At 49.3% G+C, this 22,738-nt stretch overlaps 1 protein-coding gene across 1 annotated transcript in view; it reads right to left on the bottom strand.

Annotated features, from left to right (window-relative positions):
• Nucleotides 1-22,738, bottom strand: part of LOC125941356 (retinal-specific phospholipid-transporting ATPase ABCA4-like) — a 67,348-nt gene that overhangs the window by 42,886 nt on the left and 1,724 nt on the right. The window contains exons 3-9 of the mRNA XM_049658417.1: nt 21,588-21,742; nt 21,084-21,239; nt 19,981-20,211; nt 11,918-12,162; nt 3,805-3,932; nt 3,445-3,743; nt 3,133-3,302 (exon numbers count right to left, since the gene is read on the bottom strand). Of these exons, the coding sequence (XP_049514374.1) occupies nt 3,133-3,302; nt 3,445-3,743; nt 3,805-3,932; nt 11,918-12,162; nt 19,981-20,211; nt 21,084-21,239; nt 21,588-21,742 (1,384 nt within the window). The remainder of the gene's footprint in view (nt 1-3,132; nt 3,303-3,444; nt 3,744-3,804; nt 3,933-11,917; nt 12,163-19,980; nt 20,212-21,083; nt 21,240-21,587; nt 21,743-22,738) is intronic.

Below are 22,738 nucleotides of genomic sequence, written 5' to 3'. Positions count from 1 at the left end.
ATGTTTACTACAATTCATATTGCTACCAAAGCCGCTCACCTTACTTCGTATGACATCGCTGTGTTGCTATCGCATTCATTGCTTCGCCCTTAGGGCGAAACTGTGACATTTTCTTAACATAATTACGCCACGATGATTCTCCGCTTGGCGCAGGTCTTAAATTTGCAGTCTGCTCAGAGTGGCACACTTCAATATGGTAATCTTTTTTGGGATGTTCTAAATCATGGATGGAGCTGTAAATATGATAAACGAATGATATAGTCTGTACTCTGCGCAAACATTCTTCTAATGTGCGATATCATTAGACACAAAATTTCCTAAGCTAGGATAATGGAAGGGATGGTATACGACAAGAGCGTAAAGCTATGCAGTCATGCGCATGCAGGCACAATTCGGTCAAGCGATGGAAGCCGCGAGTTCGAGAACTGCATCCTGCAAGTTGGTCTGCGAGAATTGTGGTGAATGTACATTTTAAATGGCCGCGCCGTTCCGCTCCTCCGAGTCTATGGAGTGTTTTAGTTTGGCTGCTCCCTCCCCCTCCCCCCCTCCCCGAAATTTTTTGTGCACCCCCACACTTCCCCCCCCCCCCCCCCCCCGCCTTTGTTCACGTCGCTTCGCGCTGACATAATTCAAGAAACCTTTGCTACTATCATAATTTCATCCCTGGGCGCTTCCGTTTGGGTTGGTAATTTAATTACAGCGAATCATGTCTGCATATGGAAAAAACTGTCACTGTGTTTGTCAAGGCTTTGACACTCTTGAGGTTTTGGGCGAGAATGTGGCGGCCGCATTGCAGCGGCCGCATTCTGAAGCAACAAATGCGCAACAAATGAAGCAACAAACGCGGCAGCCGCATTTTAGATGAAGGCGAAAATGCTCGAGGCTCGTTTAGATTTAGGTGCACGTTAAAGACCCCAGGTTGTCGAAATGTCCGGTATACATTTCCGCCGCTTCCCTTCAGGTGCCGGTCAGGCCGCGCTCGCGCAGGTCTGCGCGCGAAACGTCTCTTGTTTACGATTGCGCCCCTACGAAAGGCTGGTAGTAACTGTTGTGTTTTTGAATCCCAAAGCAGCAATTACGGAAGGCTGGTAGTTGCTGTTGTGTTGTGGAATTCCAAACCAGCAATGTACACACGAAGGGGTTGATGCCAGCAGCGAAATTCCACCGACTCGCAACATAATGCACGAAACAGACAGCCGACAAGCATGGATTACTGTTGTGCGCAGTACAACGTAAGTAAACTCTTGTTGCAGGCGCTGACAGTTCTCGTCGGAATTCACGCGTCCTGAGAAATTTATTATGTGCACTATGCACTGAACAAGACCGGAGTTCATTCCTGCAACGCTAGTACATCAATCAGTCGAGATTCTGTGAGGTACAAGGCCGCTTCCTGTATGCACCGGCGTAAATGAAGCAGAAATGATTTGCACGCACTACTTGAAATGCGTACACATGCCATATCTATGCTGTGCGGTGAAATATTCTTTATAATTCTGGACCTGCTGACGTAAAGGCAAATGACGGCTGCACGCTCGCACACAGCGGAAGACAGCGCGGCCCATGCACTTGCCGCAGGAAATACAACCCTCTCGTATGAGGGAGCAGGGCGACGAAAGCTTAAAAAAAAAAAAAAAAAGGCATTACGCGTTTTTGCGCGTATTTCAGTTTTCTAGCGCAAAGACGCAGCGAACACAGTAGGTATAGCCTGGGCACACGTGCATTTTCACGTGTATAGCCGTACATTCAGTGGCGCGATGAGAGACCGTTGCTCCAAACGCCCACTGTACCTGTCGTACCTTACTGTACTTTACTGAGCTTACTTTACTTTTTACTTAATTTCTTCACGCGAGGGGGGGGGGGGGGGGGGGGGCGTCCCATGTCTTTGATATACATGTATAGAGTCTGCTTAAACTACCGATATTTATTATCGATCACGTCACGTAGAGGAAAGCAGACGCTTGCCCCCCTACCCTCCCCCGAAAAAAATTTCGGGCTACGCCCCTGCCCAGAAGCGCATGGGTTTAAAGTGGTAGGAAACATCAACAGATCAGCCGTAGAGATAAGCAAGAGACGTTTAGAGTACTGGTGGAAAAAAAGCAGGAAAACGATGGATACGACCTGATCATTTAAAATCATGGGTAGCTGTACAAGGTAAATTTTTGAAAAAGAAAAAGAATAATGAGATGTATACAAAAATGCTAGATAAAGAACATGTATAGTATACCTGATTAAATAAAGCAGGCTAGGTAACTATTTGTCGCCACCCCGTTTCAAAGGGGAAGCCAATAAATCATCATCATCATCATCATCATCATCCACGGTGCCTCGATGCGTGCGCGCATCGAGGCACCCTAGAAAGGTCAGCTTCGCTATGCTAAACTAAAACGTGAAAATCGCCCGCCGCTCCGCTGTGGCTTAGCGGAGCGGCGATGGAACACCACAAACACCTAAAACACTCTAATAAAGGTGCGTACACAGTGGCGTTGGCGACGTCGGTTTTACTTCAGCGGCATGCACAGGCTTATGAAAGCTCTACTTCCACGTCTACTGTTCTGACCAGTCCTGACTGGCCAAATAATTTGAGCAGTACGTAGAACACCCTCATGATCATCACCTAATTTTGCCTATATATGTCAATGGCACGCATACAGTATGACGACGGCTGGCTGAGCGACGCTGAGCCGAGCAAGCTCTGCGGCGAGTCACTTCGCATACAAGTAAAAACAAATTGGACGCGGAGTAATTTGCCGGGCATCTGTGCACGCACACTGCCCCCTGTCCGTACATATGCCATTGTTTTTTCATCAACGATGTGAACAAGGGACCCGTATGGGCCCTTGTTGAGTATGTTCAATCCTCGCTACAAATTTCCGTCGACAACACTGCAGACGGACCTCGCAGCTCTTTGTCTCCATGGTTGCCCACTTGAGTGGCGTTATCAATGACAGCCGCGAGTTACGCGCATTTAATTGTCGATCTCACTGCATAAGCATGTATCTGCGCGTCAGTTTGCTAGGACAGTTTGTGCATATCGACCGGTTCGACCGGAGTAACGTTACACAGGAAAGGCAGACAGGAAACAAGATCACCGCTGTTTATTATTTCCTTTCTGTCGACCCTGTGCTGGCGTACCTGCGTTCGCGGTCGGTGGTGACCACGCCCATCGTGTACCGGAACACGTAATCGCGGACGTCGTCGGCGGCCAGGGAGAGCAGCTGCGACTCCACCTGGGTCAGGTCGATGCTGCGCAGTCGGACGCCGCTCCCTTCCAGCAGGGGACACACACGCTGCATCACCAATGCCTGCGAGCGCGTTGTCAGAACACAGGGAGAAAGGTTACAAGGGTAAGAGAAGAGCCGGCGTAATGTACATGCAGGGGAGTTCGTATTACATTTCGATTACTTATAGTGAGTTTCGAACAAGGCGACCATTTCTGGAGCGCACCCGCAAGCTGCCGTTCTGGGTGGCCCCGCAGAAGCCGATGGCGGGCCCCACAATTTCCTGCACGTCGTAGGTGAGCGTGGTGCGCAAAGTGGGCACGCTGGCCAGCAGGGCATTCTCGCAGTAGCCGCCGAGCAGGAGGAGCGCGCTGGGCAGCAGCCAGTACGGCGAGCGCAGCGCCACCGAGCGGGTCCAGTCGAGCAGCCGCTTGTGCATCAGCGCGCGCACTGTGGACACCGACGACGGATCGTCGCGGCTGCGGCCGCGCAGCATCTTCAGGGCCGCCATGCCGCCGGCGGAGACTGCAGCAAGCGGCAATCTTTGCTCGGCGTTCGTTTGCCCGCACTTATCTCGTGCACGTACCTGGCAGGAGCCACCCGACGTCGGCCTTGGCTGCCACCACGCTCGGTTCTTTCGACGATGGGGCCTCACCCTTGCGCGAGAAGACGCTCTGGTCTCGGGAAGACGGCGTGGAGCGCCTGTCGCTGATGCTGTGATACATGCGCGCAGGGCTTAAAGCATGCGCGCGCACTGTTCACGTCGTGGAGACGGCACGAGCGCGCGTTTCGGCCGACACGAACGGTGTCTCAGCGCTGCACGATCCCCTAATTCGCGAACGCGCCTCGATGGACAGATGGATTGTATGAGCACCCCCAGTGAAAAGGGGTGCAGCCATGGGCCAAGCTCAGAATTTTCACCTTTCTGCTGCGTCTATTCTCGGTTTCATAGTCATGAGCCTAAAATTATGCCCACTGCAGGACGAAGGCCTCTCCCTGCGATCTCCAATTGCCCGTCTTATATATAGCTGATTCCAACTTGTGCCTGCAAATTTCCTAACTTCATCACCTCACCTAGTTTTCTGTCGTCCTCGACTGCGCTTCCCTTCTCTTGGTGTCCATTCTGTAACTCTAATGGTTCACCGGTTATCCATCCTACGCATTACATGGCCTGTCCAGCTCCACTTCTTCCACTTAATGTCAACTAGAATATCGGCTGTCCCCGTTTGTTCTCTGATCCACACCGCTGTCTTCCTGTCTCTTAACGTTAGGCCCAACATTTTTCGTTCCATCGCTCTTTGTGCGGTCCTCAACTTGTTCTCGAGCTTGTTTGTTAACCTCCCAGTTTCTGCCCCATATGTTAGCACCGGTAGAATGCAATGATTGTACACTTTTCTTTTCAACGACAGTGGTAATCTCACAGTCAGGATTTGGTAATGCCTGCCGTGTGCACTCCAACCCAATTTTATTATTATGTAAAGTTCCTTATCATGATCAGGTTCCCCTGTGAGTAATTGACCTAGATAAACGTACTCCTTTACATACTCTAGAGGCTGACTGGCGATCCTAAATTCTTGTCATATTGCCAAACTATTGAACATTACCTTTGTCTTCTGCATATTAATCTTCAACCCAATTCTTACACTTTCTCGGTTAAGGTCCTTAATCGTTTGTTGTAATTCGTCCCCATTGTTGCTGAATAGGAGAATGTCATCTGCAAACCGAATGCTGCTGATTCGCCGTTGATCCTCACTCTTAAGCCTTCCCAGTCTAAGAGCTAGCTTGAATACTTCTAAGAATGCAGTGAATAGCACTGGAGAGATTGCCTTTCCTTGCCTGACCCCTTTTCTTGATAGGTCTCATATACCAGCGGGTATCTACTGCTCACTGTTCGCGCTCTCTTGGCTGCCTTTACGCCACCAGTCGCCTGAAGCCAACATTTACTGTTCTCCATTGTATATTCATACATCTTTCCCCCACCATTTTCAATACCAAAGGCTTCGGGCATGCGGTGACATGTGCTCGTTTATTTTTTTTTTTATGGACAGTGCGACACGCTAACAAAACATGCTCGATTGTTCCCCGATATCTTCACATGCATCCACAGTCGTCACAGAAACATTTTACGACTCGGCGTCCACGGGCTGCCAGATGCCTAAAGTATTATTGCGCAACAAAAAGACACGGACGGGAGAGAAAAACACACACACCAAGTTTTTCTTCTCTCCCGTCCGTGTCTTTTTGTTGCGCAATAATACTTTAGTAATGGATTACCAACTTGCCCGGAATGCTGCTCTCATTAAGCTACCACATCTCTTTTAACTGCAAAGCCTATTGAATTATCACAAAACATTTATCTTGATTTCATTCTTAGCTGTTCGATATAGTTCCACAGATTCCTCTCCATCTTGCCTATTCAGTATACGCTGTTTCTGGAACGCCGACTTTCCGTTTTCATATTTTCAGTGCCGCAATCAACGTCGTTAGCGTACTATTTACCGGCGAGTTTGCTGGTCCTCTTGATCTCCAGTTCGAATTAGCGCTTTTCCTATACACGTGGCTAAATACCTTAACTGCCAACCTACTTTCCTATTCTTAAGTCACTTTCCGAAACAGGTTTTGCTCTGAGCTTCACGCACTTCGAAGCACGCCCACCCCATTTCTCCCCGTACAGCATCATTTCTAGTTTTTCCATCCGCTCGCCAAGCTAGCCTTCCAATAACTCCTTGATAAATAAGTTAAACACAACGCTGTTTGAAACAGAACACTCGCTGTTGTGTTCAAACAGAAGCTGAAACACAACAGCGAGTTGCAAACGTATAGCCGGAAATCCTTTACTTCTTTCCATGCACACTAACACCCTTAAGGATGTTATAAAGGGCTGTTTCTCACTTAACATCCGCCATTATACCCATTTAGCACCCATTTTACTCAAAACACTATATACTATGGGTGCGCGCGAAAAAATGAAAACGCAATAAAATATTACCACCCTAAGGAAAGAATTAGCACCCTATACGAAAGGTTTTCGCACGTTCGCTACCGTTGAAAACTGTCCTTGCAGCTCTAGGGAATGTTAGGTTTTAAGCGTAACGAACGCATTTTCTTCGGTGCAAGATGTTACCTAGTGCAATGTTTCTCATGAAATGAAGTACCTGGAGTTTCTGGACAATTTATACACATAGATACAAATTTTACCGGCGCAAGACAGGCAGGGGTGCCGCTCGGGAAGGGGCTCGTCGTCGACGTGCCGCGTTTAGCGTGAGGGCTTCCGAAGCCCAGGCGAAACGTCAGCGAAGAGCCGCGGACCCCAAGTTGCGGGAGCGCGATGTTGAGGACAAACGTAAGCGAAGAGCCGCCGACCCTGAGTTTAGGGCAAACGAAGCGGAACGCCTGCGACAACATTGTCTTGCCACAAGCTTCGCTTACCCCCATTTTCCCGACATGGAAAGGGCTGGTGATTTTTAACAGCGAAGCTGTTTAAGCCAGCCGTAATTGGTGGTGCGTAGCCGTGGTAGCCATGGCAACCCGGAGGAGGAGGAGACCGCGTACAAGAGAGCGTGTGTGCATGCACGCGGTCTCCTCTTCGCCAGCTTCCTGCCTTCCCGACCTCTGCCTTTCTTCTCTCCGCGGCGCGCTGAGCTAGGAGAAGAAGACTAACATTTATTGAGGTAAAAGGGAAGGGGTTTAGGAGCTAGATGGGTGGGGCCCCAAGTCCAGGGCTCCACTGGCTTCTGCCGCCAGCCGGACGTGGCCCAGAAGCGCTAGTTGCACTTCCGGAGCTAGGAGAAAAAAAAAAAGATTACATCATCTTCCCGTAGGGGAACCCTGAGTAGTATGCGAAGCAGCCATGGGGTCCACTCGAAGTTCGGGATCGGCCTGTCGCCGCTGACGTTTCGTGGCAGCGGCTCGAGCCTCTTCTCCGCTGCGTTGTCCACGGCGCTGACACTGGCGTTGACGCTGGCGCTGTCCGTGGCACTCATCGTGGCGTTGCGGGAGGAGAATGAGAGGAGCGGAACGCGCGCGCGCATCATTATACCGCGAGCTACAGTGGCGCCCCCCAGCGTAGTATGCAGCGCCTAGCGTCGCGCCTCTAACATAAGCTGCTTCGCATTATCGCGCGCGGAGCCGCAGGTGTTGCCATTCGTTGCGCAATCCGGAGAGAAGAGGAGCGTCGGAGAGGAGAGGAGGAATGCCGAGAGGAGAGGAGATGAGACAAGGAAAGGAGAGAAGGAGGATGCGCATGCGCAGTGCGGGTGTGGACGCCGCACGGCGGATGGAGGGACGGACAGAGCCGCCGGCAAGAAATGCTTCGCATTTAAAAAAATCACCGCATATCCACGACGTTCATGAATTATGATGAGTGGGCGAAGCACTGAGGGATCATTCGGGTAAACCAGAGCTACGGACGAGAGAGAAAGAGAGCGCGCGTCGGGAACGAACGCTCTTGTGCACCGCAGCGCCCCTAGCTACGGACGAGAGAGAGAAAGCGCGCGTCGGGAATGAACGCCCTTGTGCACCGCAGCGCCCCTAGCTACGGATGAGAGAGAGAAAGCGCGCGTCGGGAATGAACGCCCTTGTGCACCGCAGCGCCCCTAGCTACGGATGAGAGAGAGAGAGAGAGCGCGTCGGGAACGAGAGAGAAAGAGAAAAAAACGCCCTTCTGCTGCACCGCAGCGCCCCTAGCTACGGACGAGAGAGAGAGCGCGTGTCGGGAACGAGAGAGATGGTGATGATGATGATGATGATTTATTGGCATCCCCTTTGAAACGGTGCGGCGACAAATAGACACCTAGCCTGCTTGATTTAATCAGGTATACTAGACATGTTCTTTATCTAGCATTTTTGTATACCTCTCATTATTTTTCTTTCTCAAAAATTTACCTTGTACCGCTGCCTATGATTTTAAGAGATCAGGTCGTATCCATCTTTTCCCTGCTTTTTTTCCACCAGTACTCTAATCGTCTCTTGCTGATCTCTACGGCTGATCTCTACGGCTGATTCTCCTCCCGCAACGCCACGATCGATGAGTGCCACGGACAGCGCCAGCGTCAACGCCAGTGTCAGCGCCGTGGACAACGCCGCGGAGAAGAGGCTCGAGCCGCTGCCACGAAACGTCAGCGGCGACAGGCCGATCCCGAACTTCGAGTGGACCCCATGGCTGCTTCGCATACTACTCAGGGTTCCCCTACGGGAAGATGGTGTAATCTTTTTTTTTTTCTAGAGCACAGCTAGAGAGCTAGAGCACAGCTGCGCCTCCAGCGGGAGCGGCGAGTACTAGCGTGGCTACGACGGCGCGACGAGGGACAAGGCTCGACGCTAAGGAGCTTCGCCCCTAAAAACAAAAGGCGAAAGCTTGCACTATAGGCTACAGCGTACTAGATTCTAGTACACTGTAAGTAGGCCGCGCAAAGCTCAAGAGACAGCGAAGCTGGCCGATTGATATCGAGTGGCTAGCCTCCAACGCGTTCGGCGTCGGCAAGCAGCAGCATTCTTGGCACTGTGCCAACCTTGGTTAGCCTGCCTGCGTTTGTGGCATGCCAGGAACGCTATATCGCTCGCAGGCGCCTTACGCGTCCGGCGCTAGTCACGCGAAATGTCGCTAAAGGGAAGGTACTTCCGAAAATGATCGCTCGAGAATACCTTCCTACATGCGTAGTTAAGTTAAACCAAGTTGAGACCTAGCAGCAACCAAGTTCACACCTAGCAGTAGCAGCCCGTAAGCTTCGCTGTGCCTAAGCTTTGCGCGACCGAGTGCAAACTTGCCAGATTTTTTCCCCCGCTGGTGCGCATGCATTACCTTGATTGTACGATTTAGTGCTATGAGGTCATTTAATATGCGAACACACACGCACACACATTATATATAGACCTTTTCACTGATTACAAACATAGGCCCTGCACGGCTTCCGGTTTTGCCCACGGACGTAGCTGCTAAATGTAACTGGCAAAGAAGCAACCATGCGTTAAAACATAGCAAATTGATAAGGCACGTGACCGGAAGTTTCTTGGGGGCGGCACGGTCGCTGCTGTTATCGCGATCATGAAACCATCTACACACACACACACACACACACGCACACACACACACGCACACACACACGAACAGGCGAATTCACGAGCATACTGCCTAAATAAACGAACAAGTAGAAAGAGACACCCCTTGCGTTAGCGCTAAAATAATATAATAGTGTCGAGAGTTGTAATATTGCCAGCGCAGAAGCGGTAGGAGAGAAATGGGTTGAATAGCGTTTGTTTTTGCATAATTTATTTTTCCTGACGCGGAAACTGTGTTCGTTTTTGTGGAAACGAAAAGAACTAGAACCTCGTCTGTTATCCTATTTTCTGTGCTAAGGTATACTAAGAGCCAGCTCGTTGCACGTGTCACTTCAGCTTGGCACAGAATGCCTTGAACCATGCACTAAAAATCTGGCACGTTGGCACTCGGTCGCGCAAAGCTTAGGCACAGCGAAGCTTACTGGCTGCTAGTGCGAGGTATGAACTTGGTTGCTGCTAGGTCTTAACTTGGTTAACTTAACTACGCATGTAGCAAGGTATTCTCGAGCGATCATTTTCGGAGGTTCCTTCCCTTTCGCGACATTTCGCGTGACTAGCCCTGGACGCGTGGGCGCCTACGAGCGACAGCGCTCCTGGCATGCCACAAACGCAGGCAGGCTAACCAAGTGCCAAGAACGCTGCTGCTTGCCGACGCCGAACGCGTTGGAGGCTAGCCGCTCGATATCAATCGGCCAGCTTCGCTGTCGGTCCAGTGCAAGCTTTCGCCTTTTTTACAGCGTAAGCTGCTATGGGCTGGTCGCCGCCCTCTCTTCAACGCCACCGTCCTCAATCGTGGCCCGCTTAGAGTCCCAGATCGACCAGCTCGCCGTTTCCATCGACGCCTTTCGGACGTCCTCCCATGACCAGCGCGGCTCCACCTCATGTCCCAGCCACCGTCCCTCTTCCCCGACCAGTCGCCACTCGCGCAGTCATGGGCGCTCGGCTGCAACCCCTCGGTTCCCGACAGGCTCATTCCAATAGCCGTTTCGGGTCGAGATGATGCCGCCACCGGCGACGGCGTCCGCCGCGTAACCGCTATCGCCGGAAACGCGAAAAAAGTACCCGATTCCCGCCGGGATCGAACCCGCGCATGCTGCGTGGGAGCCGGATACTCACCACTGAACCAAACAAGCGCTTACTATCGGGCCGCGAAAATACCCTATAAGCCAAACGCAGGGGAAGACGACTTGAGCCTCCGCCAGTATGGTGGCGCCATCTAGGTAAGATGCCTGCAAACGCAGCGTCCGCAGGCGCAGACGGCGATATGCGATTCAGACGAGGTGCATAATCAACGCGCTCCCGAGCTACCGAGCCTCCGCCAGTATGGTGACGCCATCTAGTTAAGGTGCCTGCAAACGCGGCGCGCCCGACATGCAAGTTACAGTTGTAAGGCTTGAGCGGGCTCAGCAGACTGCTGTGCAGGGATCATTACAAGCCGCAGCTCGCCGTCGACGCCGGTAGGACAGTTCAAATCGTTCTCGTCAAAACGAGGCGAACAGACTGCCGCGAAGACCCTGTTGTGCGTGGTGCCCAAATTGGAGCTACTCTTGAGCCGCTCCACCAGCTTACGATGTGACTGTGCTAGGTGTGCCGCGCAGGGCTGTGACTTTCTTCTCCTGGCTCAGTGCACCGCGGAGAGAAGAGAGGCAGGGGTCGGGAAGGCAGGGAGCTGGCGAGGAGGAGACCGCGTGCATGCGTCTCCTCCTCCTTTTCCAGGTTGCCATGGCTACCATGGCTACGAACCATAAATTACGGCTGGCTTTAACAGCTTCGGTGTTAAAAGATTCGCATGTGGTCGAAGGCCCCATTTAGTACCTTTAGTGAGCGGGCCCACGTCTGGCCCGGGCCCGTGGATTCAAGCCCGAGTGCCGCCCGGGGCAGCGGCCTCATGCCCGAGCCTGGCTAGGGCCCGCCGAGAAACGCTTCGGACGGCCTGGGCCCGTGCAGTGCTCTACAGTGGTATCTCTAAGCACCGGCACACGTGCGCATTGCTTGCAGTGATGCGGAAATTAAATGCGATCCCGTTCCATTTTGCAACGACATATTGTGTTCGCGCAAGGGGTCATTCATTGTCTGTTGGATTCACATAGTTGCTAAAGACTTGAGTCACACGGTTCCCTTTAATCTTCTCACTCAATGCGTATTTACTAGAATTTCTCGTAAACTCTCTCGCGAATTGACGATCTCGGGAGAAGTGTTGTGGTGGAGCTTTCAAAAAAGTTCTCTTCCGAATTACCGTTTGAAAAGTTATGCAAGGACATTCCACTACTGCGAGTTAAAGAAGCGCCATTTGAATGAAGATAGTGATATATGCACCCGTGGTGGATTGAGAAATTACCCGATTGATCATCGCCGTCGAGGCTGCTGCTGATCTCATGTACGTTTGCCATGGACGTCGCATTGTGATGAAATTTCCCACCCAAGTTCGTTAAAGTGTGCAGGTTGTGATTACATATTTGTGCTCGTAATGCCTTTGATGAAAGTAAACAAATTCAGAGAAAAAATACGGTTGGCCGGTGCCACTGTAATCAAAATGTAGTCAGGGAACAGATGAGACGACGCCGTATTAATAGTCATATCGAAATGCATTATCAGATGCGCTGTGTTTTGCGCGCAACGGTCAGTTTTGGCCACGCACATACCCTTGCAGCACGTCCTCCATCGTGGTGACCTTGATGCCGATCCGAGCGACGCCCAATGTGCGCTTGCTCTTCTCGAGGTCGTACAGGATGTCGCGCATGAGGCTGGCGAGCAGATCCGAGAAGCCGGTGAGGCGATAGACGACGCTCGAGGCGTTCTCCTCAGCCTTCCCGGCCGCCGGCGCCTGCTTGTAGATGAGCGCGTCCACGGCAGCCGCCCGGTACCCGCGACCTTTTTCCAGACGGAGCTGCGGTTTTGTCACGGTTGTTGACTGCCCAGTATTCTGAGCGTTAGACAACGAAGGCGAGTAAGCGATATTCCAGGCGAAACTAAGAGCTTTACAATCATGCAGCACAAAATTAACTTACCAGGTCTTTCAACACGTCGCAAGTGCAGTCCCCTTTTGCCTTCTACCAGTACAACTCGGTATTAAAACTACAGCCACGTGCGGCTCTTTGTGATATTTAGTCCCGAACTGATCACATATGATAGACAAAGCTTCTGTGCCGTCTTGTACAAATTTCTTTAACAAGCCCACACATAATAAATAGAGAGAGTACTCTTTCGTGTCACCATTTCTATCTTTATTCTTTTCCACCTCCTGCGGAAAAAAATTTCCCCCCTATACTGCGCATTCGCTATTGTCTTCTTCAACTGTCTTAGCATGCTCCACTCCCCCCGTCAATGTTTTTATCCCTCCAGGGATGGCATTTAAAAACTTTTGCTATAGAGGCTGATTAAACGGTGCCATTGGGCCTACATACCACACAATCTTAACACGTCCCTGCTGACTTTCGCAACAGATGATGACTTTGTGATTTTAGCCTCAGTTCCACTATTCTTTTCTCTAACCTCTACTCTTGGTATCGCCGTGTTCCGTTATTTCTGTCGAAATTCCTTTTTTCATTCTCTTACGGCACCTCGATCTTTTCTCTACTTTATGCCAGGTGGACCTAGTGTCGGCTGGTAAATGCAGGCTGGGCTCCCAGCAAAGAGCTGCGTGCATCCCAGGGCAGCGGTTACTATGAGCTTCAGGGCAGCACTTTCGGGAAAGTCTGGGCACATACTTATGTATATACTGTTGGATGCCGCGGATAGCTCGCTCAGCTAGCCCATTAGCTGCTGGGCGATGTGGTGCGGTGAACCAGAGCGCAACTCTCTCTGTCCATTCTTTAAATTGGTGGCTCCGGAAGGCCATGGTGTCAGACCCTGGTGCTCTCACGTTGTCAAAGCCCTTTCGGCTTAAGAAGGGGATCACACAGTTGGCGTCGTCCTTCCCAAGTTTTACTGCCACCATCATGGTGCACTCATCCACACACAACAAGAATGCTTGCGTTTTCTTCACGCCTTCAGATTTCTTTCTGAGTTCAGCAAAGTCCATGCGAATAACTTCAAATGGTATCCTCGAGTGCTCCGGCAATATGTGCTGAGATGGTCGTTTAAACTTTACTTGGTTCACCTGGTATTTGTGACATGATTGCACGTATCTTTTCGCGTCTTCTTTCATGCGGGCGCAATGTGAATCGTTTCGTCAGTTTCATGTAGGTTCACCAAAAATCATCGTGACCACCTGAATGAGAACCATCGTGATAAAGGTCCAGAATTTTCGGAAACCATGAGGGAGGCCCTGCCCGTCTCTGCCAGTTGTAAAGCGTTCCAAAACTTTGGCGGCACTCACTGTTTCATGTTGCACATGAACACGTAGGACTCCCCATCTAGACATCGCGTCAGCATCTTTCATAGAAGCTCCTGGGCGGTGATCCACTTGAAAGTCCAACTGTTGAAGCTCGCTAGCCAACCGTGCGACTTTTCCTTCCGGCTCCGCCATTTTCAAAATGTGGGTGGCCGGGCGCCTCATAATCAGCGTACAACTTGAATTTGGTACCTTCCAGGTAGTAACGGAAGTACCAAATAGCCTTTAGGACGGCTAGTGATTCCTCCTCGGTTGTCGTGTGATTCACCTTCGCTTTGTTGAACGTGTAGTTGTGAGAGCCAATTATACGGAGTTGGCGATTATTTGGCTAGACGTTCATCGCTCGATATCGAAGACCACTTTCAATAGGAACGTCGAGATAACGCTCGAAAATTGATGCCGATGTGAGATAAAGCGTAGCGAAAGTCTACAACAGCACTTACTTCCTGTGTGTGAAGGGCGCAAACAGATCATAAACGGCTACTCGTTCGGCCTGAAGCGGGCAGGCCTAGGCACGCCAGGTGCCTGCCGCTGTGGTATCGTGCTTGTAGCTTCTCGTACTTGCAAAATTTAACATCACCAAAGAAATACCATGCGGGCCGGGCTAGGCCACGCCAGGTGCCGCCACCTGGCGTGCCTGCAGAAGCTGCAGGCACGATACCACAGCAGAAAGCAAGACGCCAGGAAGGCATCTCTAAAAAGCAAAATAAATCTAAACAAACAAACAAACAAACAACTAAACAAACAAACAAACAAACAAACAAACAAACAAACAAACAAACAAACAAAACTATGGGGGAAGCTAATATTTGCAGTGCTGACGGGGTAAAAGCCCCTATTTTTTTATTTATTGGATACTGTGAGCCTAACAACAGGCCCATACAGGAGTGAACAGTCAATGCACAGATCAATTTCACAACATAATAACAGAACAATAGTTATCACGTTACTTCAGCACAAAGTTTTACGCGACAATGCTGTCGACACACTCAAGAGGAACAGCATATAATTTCAATTTTACATGGAGCAGTGCTACATCTATACACAAGTCTCAGCGTGATCTAAAAAAAAAAAAAAATGTCGACTATTGCAATGTTAAGGGTTCACACAAAAAGAAATTGCTCGATTTTAGCGGTAAACGCCTCCAAGGATTCAACATTCATGCAAGCGTGTGGCAGAGCGTTCCATTTTTATATATGGTAGACGGGAAGAAAGAACACTTTGTATGTGTCGCAGCGTGTTATATATGGCCTGATACACTTTCTATGATTAAGCCTTAGAAGAGCACTGATAGGGTGGTTTGACGTAGTCGTTCTTATTAACAGCAAGCTCATCGTGATATAACAAGTACATCATTTTCAAAGGGGCAACGCACCGGCGGGTTTGAAGTGTCTGTATTGCAGCGCGATTGCGCAGTAGCGTCTTTCCTAGAGTATCTAGAATAAATGAAACGGAGCGCCTTATTTTGAATTGCCTCTAACTTGTTGATAAGATACCCTTGGTAGGGATCCCATACAATACTGCCGTATTCGAGAATGGGGCGTACCAGAGATTTATAGCATGACAACTTAACATTTGGGGGTGCTGTTGCAAGCTTTCTGTCTGCGCAGAAATCCTAGTTGTCTGAACGCTTTTTGACACGTATTACTGATGTGCGTGTCCCATTTCAGTGTACTCGTTATTGTCACCCCTAAATATTTATACGATTCTGCCCCCGCAACGTTCGATCCCATGAGGTTGTAAGCGAAGAGAAGTGGCTTTTTTTTTCGCGTTATTGACATGCATGCTGTATTAGTTACGTTTATTTGCATTCCCCATTTGTCGCACCACTTGGCAATACTGAGCAAGGATGTATTTAATATAACCTGATCCGCCTCTGTTCGTATTGTTTTATATATGACGCAGTCATCTGCAAATAATCATAGTGTAACGTCTGGTTCAACTTCAAGGTGCATGTCATTCACGTATATTAAGAATAAGATAGGACCCAACACAGACCTTTGGGGTACTCCCGAGAAAACTTCCAAACATTCTGATTCCGCACTGTTTACTTTAACGAATTGTGTTCGGTTATTCGGGTCCAGGATACTACTTTGGTTTGGGTTCAGGATACTACTTTGTCATCTATTCCAATGTTCCTAAGTTTACTTATTAATTTCCAGTGGGTCGCCCTGTCAAACGCTTTTGAAAAGTCTATGAATATAGCGTCTACTTGTAGCCTAGAATTAATTACTGCTGCAAAGTCGTGAACAGTTTCCAGAAGCTCTGTTGTTGTCGAAATACCTTTGCGGAAGCCGTGTTGTTTAGTATGACGGAAGTTGTTTTCTTCAAGGTATGTCATAATTGCTTTGTTAATAATGTGCTCCATGAGCTTGCAACAACAGCTGGTTAGTGATACGAGTCTGTAATTGTTTACCTGTAGTTTGCTCCCGCCTTTGTGGATGGGGATGATCTTTGCACGAAGCCATTCCGCTGGAACGCTAGCAGTTTTAAAGGATGCAGTGAAAATTTCATGAATAAACGGAGTCACTTGCTCTGCATAGCGTCTGAGAAACATATTTGAAATATTGTCGGGTCCCGGTGACTTTTTAACGCCGATTTCTGAGAGGAGGTTTAAAATACTCTGCTCTGAAAATTCTACTTGCGCCATTGTGGAATCATGAACTAGCGTTTTGTCGTGTTCCGGAGGTCTTGAAGTGCGGGTGAAAACAGACTGAAAATATTCGTTGAACGCTTTTGCGAGAATGGAAGCATCGTCCTCAATTACACGGCTGATTTCTAACTGCGCAACACCGTTTTCAGTCTTGGACAGATAGCGCCAAAATTTGCTCGGTTCATGTGTCATGAAAGTTTTAAGTGTGGTAGCAAAAAAGTTGTTACGTGCAGAGCTAATTTCCTGTTTTAGTTCAAGGGTTAATCTACGAAATTTCTCAGAGTTGCCTTTGCTCTTGCGCATGCGCTTTATTTTTCTTTTCTTGTGAATAATATTGCGTGACATCCATGGCGTTCTGCGCTTGATACGTTTTATTTTTGTAGGCACAAATTTTTCTTCACAGTAAGCGGTCGCTTCTTTAAAAGTTTGCCACAAATTTTCCACTGTACCGTATTTTTCAAGACAAAGGTTGTCCGATAATGCTTCCAGGTAATCAATGACACCAACATCATCAGCTCTGTTGTAAACTTTGACTGGAACACGTGATTGATAACCCGATTTTTCGCAACCAACGTTCAGTGCCAGTATCAAAAGCATATGATCGGAGATCCCATCCTCAATTGTTAGTTCGGATGACAAAGTATGTGACACAAATGCAAGATCCAGTACCGAACTCGTTTGCTCTTTGATACGCGTGGGCTGCATGACAAGCTGATCTAAAGAGAAGCTATAGCCAATATTCAGGAGAAGCTCACAGCTGGACGCTTCCTTGCCTGTTATCGATAATGTATTCCAATCAATAGAAGGAAGATTAAAATCGCCGATAAGGACTACTTTAATTCTATTTTTAACATGTTCGGTAAGGTAATCATGAATCCGCGTCAGATATTCGTCAGGAGCATTCGGCTTGCGATAAATTGCACCTATTAATATGGAGGTATCGTGACCTTTTATAGTGCACCAAACGCTTTCGTGATTATGGATGCCTTGTTCAGCGTGATGTGTAAGCCCACGTTTTACAGCGATAGCCACACCACCCCCGCGACCATCACGATCGAAGCGAACAAAGGAGTAACAGGATGGAATAATTTCGGAGTCATGTATGCCAGAGTGCAGCCAGGTTTCCGTGATTACGACAACGCCAGGAGAGTACAGGATAAGCAACTGTTCAAGTTTGTCAATCTTATTTACTATGCTTCGTGAGTTAAAACAAATCAGCGACAATGAAGACGCACTGGCAATTTGACAAGTACGCCTACTGTTGGACCCCCCGGCGCCTTTAGAACTAGGTCTGTCAAGCAGTACTCTTGAATTTTCAGCTTCATTCCAAACATATAGCTGATCATTTATTTTTAGTTCGTCAAATACAAGGGCGACCTTATCGCCCCTTTCCCGTTCAGCTTTCGATGAACGCCAAAGCTCACTACGTAAGGCGCGAACAGGCGTCGAGAAGTCCTCAGAAATAGATAATTGACTGCCTTTCAGCTTAAAACAGTTTCGCAGAACAGCCATCTTTTCACTGAAGTCGAAGAATAGGGGAATAACGGGACGAACACGACTTTCAGTTTTCTTGCCGATACGGTGAACACGCTCCACCGATTGAACTTCAACTCCGAGCATGTTTTTGATTATATCTTTAACAACGGCCTCTCTCAGGTTCGCCACAGTTTCATTATCTGCTTCCAGGAGCCCATAAATAATAATATTGTTACGGCGGCTTCTATTTTCTAACTCATCTAGTTTGCCAGTCAGTGTTTCGACCTGTTTACAGACAGTGCTCACTTTCTGCTCGCGTTGTTCAATTTTTTCACTGCACTGTTTGAATGATGCCAGGCAAACCTCAATTTCCGCAAGTCGGGCTTGTAGTCCCTGTAATCCTGCTTCTAGGGTTCTCTGTGAATTTTTAATTTCCATAACATTTGTCAATTTATCATCAAGCGTGGTAGGGCCAGGATTTTCCTCAATAACAGAGCAATAACAAAATTCGGGCAGCATCAAGAACACAAGACAAAATGCACTGGGGACTTGGTAGCACCAATAAACAAGCGTAGTCACTTCTGATACATTTAACAGACAACCATTTGTCACCAACCTGTACAACAAAGATGAAGTGGTTATTCATGACGCCTGCGATGGTGCCACCAAGTCCACTGAAGGGAGCTTCCGGTGGTTGGCTCCTTTTATAGATTTCCTCTGATGTCGCTGCCATCGGTGGTCGACCGAATCGCTCATGCGCCGTAGCAGTCACTGTCTTGCTTGGTATTTTGTCTTCATTTGCGTTGATTTCCATGGTAGAAGTAAGTGATAACACGGGTATGTCTTGCCTGCTGGCCCGTGGTACAGCCGACGAAATGAACGAAAACAAAGGCGAATAGAAATAGACGAAAACAATATAGAAATGAACGACATACATATAGAACGACAATGAAACATATAGAAATGAATGAAAACAAAAGGCGAATGGAAAAAGGCAGATACAGCGGACCTAAGGCCGCAAATTTGCAGCCGACCACTTCGATGCGACAAGAAGAAAAAATCAGACGTGAGCTACACACATACGACCTGTGGTATTTAAAAATGCGGCTCCACTAACGTGAAACCTGGGGAGGTGCGAAGCATGCAGTGATGCACCGCTAATGGGCTCATACTGCCTTAAGCAATGGCTCATAACCCCGTAAACGCGGCCTCCCCATTACGACGACAGAAGAGAGATGAAATTCTACGCTGGAAAGATGAGCGGCAACGCAGCTAGCTGTGGCAGACGACGACGAACGCGGGAGCAGTGGCACGAGCGCGTGCCGAGCGCGAGCACGAACCGCTTGCTTCAACGCAGCCAGCTGTGGACGACGACGGCGATTACGACGACGACAATTACGACAGGAGACGCCGACAGGCCGGGCGCATAAGCTGCTTCACACCTAAAAGCTTTTACATAACAAAAGACACGAGAACAAACGCAAAGGTGAGGGCGACAATACGCAAATGCTAATTGTCTAGTTATATATTTCATGAAAGATGACCGACGCCGATACTGACCGATACGCTGTCCCTTTCTTATGAATAACTTATTACCCGCGCGCTGGTCGAGATACTTGACATGTCATAGATGTAACAACGCAAATGCCAAGAGAAGTCAGAGGTTGCCGCAAATCTATTGGACTGACGAGGGTTGTAAGTTATCCGATTAGGATCCGGTTTGGAATATCCGATTAGGACAAGAAATTTGGCATTGCAGGCCAATGGTTTTACGCTGGTCGTATTCGGCAGATCATGATAAGCGATATATAAGTACCACGTATCAGGCACGACAAATGGGCTAGGTGCATGGTATACAGTATTTGTGAAAAGTTTCGAGGATATTCCACGTGTGACAAGATCCGCTCAAAGGCCTAGTTGCAGGTCTTCTGTATCAGTTGCACCCCTGGCGTTCCAAATATTGGGACAGTGATGTCTGAACCTTCGCGCCAACGGAAATACTGCAAAATCATTGTATGCGGCCTGACAATACAGGTCCAGTCACGGGCGCTGCGGCTTCGAAAACTGAGGAAAATTGAGCGCGTTCCAATCACATGAGGATATCAACGACTTGGTGAGCAAAGGCGATTGCTTCCACGTCGTCATACACATGGTTCGTGAAAATAGCAAATTGGGTAATTCATTAAGGACAAGTGATACGGTGCGTTCAGTCTCCTCGTCTATCGCCCGAGACATTCACGCACCAGGTATCCCATGCCGAACTGGCTCTTGATGTACTCAGGCGAGCCGGCGCAGAAGATCGTTCCTCGGTTGAGGACCACAATGCGGTCGGCCAAGGCCTCGGCCTCGGCGTAGTCGCTCGTGGTGAGGAAAACGCCTCTCTCGCGCCGTAGCTTTAACAACACCTCCCACAGCTCGCGACGACTACTAGGGTCCATGTTGCGAGTCGGCTCGTCCATCACTATCATCTCCACCTGCACGGTGCGGTTAATGGCAAGCACCAAATCAGGCCGCACGCTTTCAGCGCTCGACAGAACTGTACTTTACATGTAAGCTATGGCGTTGAGGCACATTTCGCAATTTCTATCGCACCTGAACCGTGGCATTGCTGAAGTCACTGTACGATGCCACAAACTTCAGGCCTTTCGATCATTCCTTATTCTGCAAAAAAAAAAAAAATCCTTACAGTTTACTTTTAATTGTAAATTGAGCTTCCTTTCAGAAGTCGACTGCTCGGCCGGCTCGTTACAGCTTCCGGCAACGCCTGCTTAAACCGGCGTTTCGAGGAGTCCAAGGAAACGCCACATTTTCGCCTCGTCGTTTGGCATGCCACACTTGACACTGCGCAAGTCGGGGATTTGCGTGTAGCCTGATAAGCATCGCTCTCTTTCTGCCGTCACTGCTCTCCACTAGTTGTTGTGGCGTCACATCAGCTTTGACGTCTCCTCTGCGTCTCCTCTGCGTATACCTCCGGGTCCAGATCGTCGCTCCTCTGAATTCATATCGATTATAATTGTGGGCCGATGCTAGCTAGCAAACCCAAATTAATATTAGCAGCAGATTGACTCAAGCCTTACGAAATTGTGTTTAGACTGTCTATAGAATATCTGTAGGCTTCTTGTAGACGACTTCGACTTTCTATAGATTCGTTATTTTGCCGATACAAAATCTACAGACAGTCTGTTGACAAAAGGTAATAAGGTTTCTATTTCTTTTTGTCTACTCCCATTCTATAGTGGGTCTATAGAAAAAAGTCGATAAGATGTTTGTTTCTTTTTCTCTACTTGCGCTACAGTCAAGGTTCGACAGCCGTATACCGTATATATGCCGTACATGCCGCGTTTACCTCTGCGTAAGGCATCATGGCGGTGGCGGCGCTGAGGAGGCGCTGCTGTGCCGGGCTGAGCTGGTCCACGTACCAGCCGCGGTACCGGGAGAGGCCCGTGTCGCGCATCAGGCGGCTCACATCGCGACGCACCTGGTCCCCGAAGCCTCCTTTTGCCTGGGCCGGTGCAAGGTGAATTAGCGCCGGCATTGCACCACCAGTGCGTCTCACGCGATGTATGCGCGGCGACAATTAACTTTCCAGAATAGTAAATCACGTCATTGTCGCAAGCTACTTTAGGAGAACAAGTAGGGAGCGGTGCAGTAACTTAACTTTAAAGTGGGCCTCAAAATGGCGGCAACGTTCCTGCATTGGACACGTGGACTCCCGTTTCAGCATCGCTTACATGTTTGGTTTAGAGCAGGGATATGCGCGAGCACATTCACGTGAAATTCATCTCGTGAAAAACTTGACAGTATATCTCGGCATGCGTACACAGACTCGAGCAGCCGAAGAAACACCAACCGTTCCGAAGAAGGTCAGGTGCTCCTCCACGGTGAGGTCGTCGAACAGAGTGCCGTTGTAGGGGCAGTAGGCGAGCACTCTCCGCGCACCCTCCGCGTTGTTCGCGACGTCGCAGGAGCCGACGGTGATGGCGCCGTTGTCCGGCGCCAGACAGCCTGTCACCGTGCAAGTTTCTGCTCAGCGAGATTACGAAATTTTGCGCAAACACTGCCGGCATCAGTTAATGAGCGGCAGGGCCTCAAAAGTGTTCGGTATACGTGACAATGAGGGCAGCGGATCAAGTGCTCCGAGTTTGCGCAGGGTTAGCGGACAACGATAATATATTGTGCTGGGCACTCACAAGATGCGCATTGACTAAAGATGAGTGAACACGGAGTGATGATATTTAGGTTAATAGGTTCGCGGTTCCCTGATATTGACACAATACCAGGGCACGAGCAGGCACAACGCTTCTCGGACGTTCACTCCTTGCGTTAGCTTCAAGTTGCTCCCGCTCTGGTTGTTTAGCTAGGCGCCACAAACAAGGTGTTTTGTGCGTAGTTTAAGATCTTAAGCAATGCAAGATAGACTGTATAAGCTGGGAATTTGCGCTGCTGAGGTCGAGGGCGCGGATTCGGTCACGGTCGCAGTGGCCGCATTTCAATGCATGGGCGAGATACAAGTTTACTTAGGTTTGTATGCACGTGAAAGAAACCCAGGGTGGTCAAGGAGTCTCCCACTATCTATCAAATCATGGCTCTGGCACGTATAATACCCCAGAATTCAAATAATTTAGACTGCATTACTCATTAGTAAACTTGCTAACACGTTTATCATTGAATTGGTGGGGATGCGCGACTCTCACGCGTCCCCTGATGTTTTCCCCGCGTAGCTCCCGTGGTCCAGCTTCTGTAAAGGCTTCACCGCGTGGCTAACGCCGGCGGCAGTCGGTGTGGTTGCGGCGCATTGCGAGAGATGGCGCATTGCGATGCTAACGACGGGCTTACATGGGAGAAAAAGGTCGATGGCGCTTTCTCTTTGGCTTGGGATCGGCGACCAACACGCACGAACGCTTCGCGCGTGCGCCGGCCCGACCGTCTCGCGAGGCTAAGAGCAGGGCACCGGTATCGACGAACACGGATCGTTCGAACCCGCCACCGTTCGTGTGACCA

The sequence above is a fragment of the Dermacentor silvarum genome, chromosome 11 (genome assembly GCF_013339745.2).
Source record: "Dermacentor silvarum isolate Dsil-2018 chromosome 11, BIME_Dsil_1.4, whole genome shotgun sequence".
Lineage (NCBI taxonomy): Eukaryota > Metazoa > Arthropoda > Arachnida > Ixodida > Ixodidae > Dermacentor > Dermacentor silvarum.
This window is presented reverse-complemented; position numbering and strand designations above follow the sequence as displayed.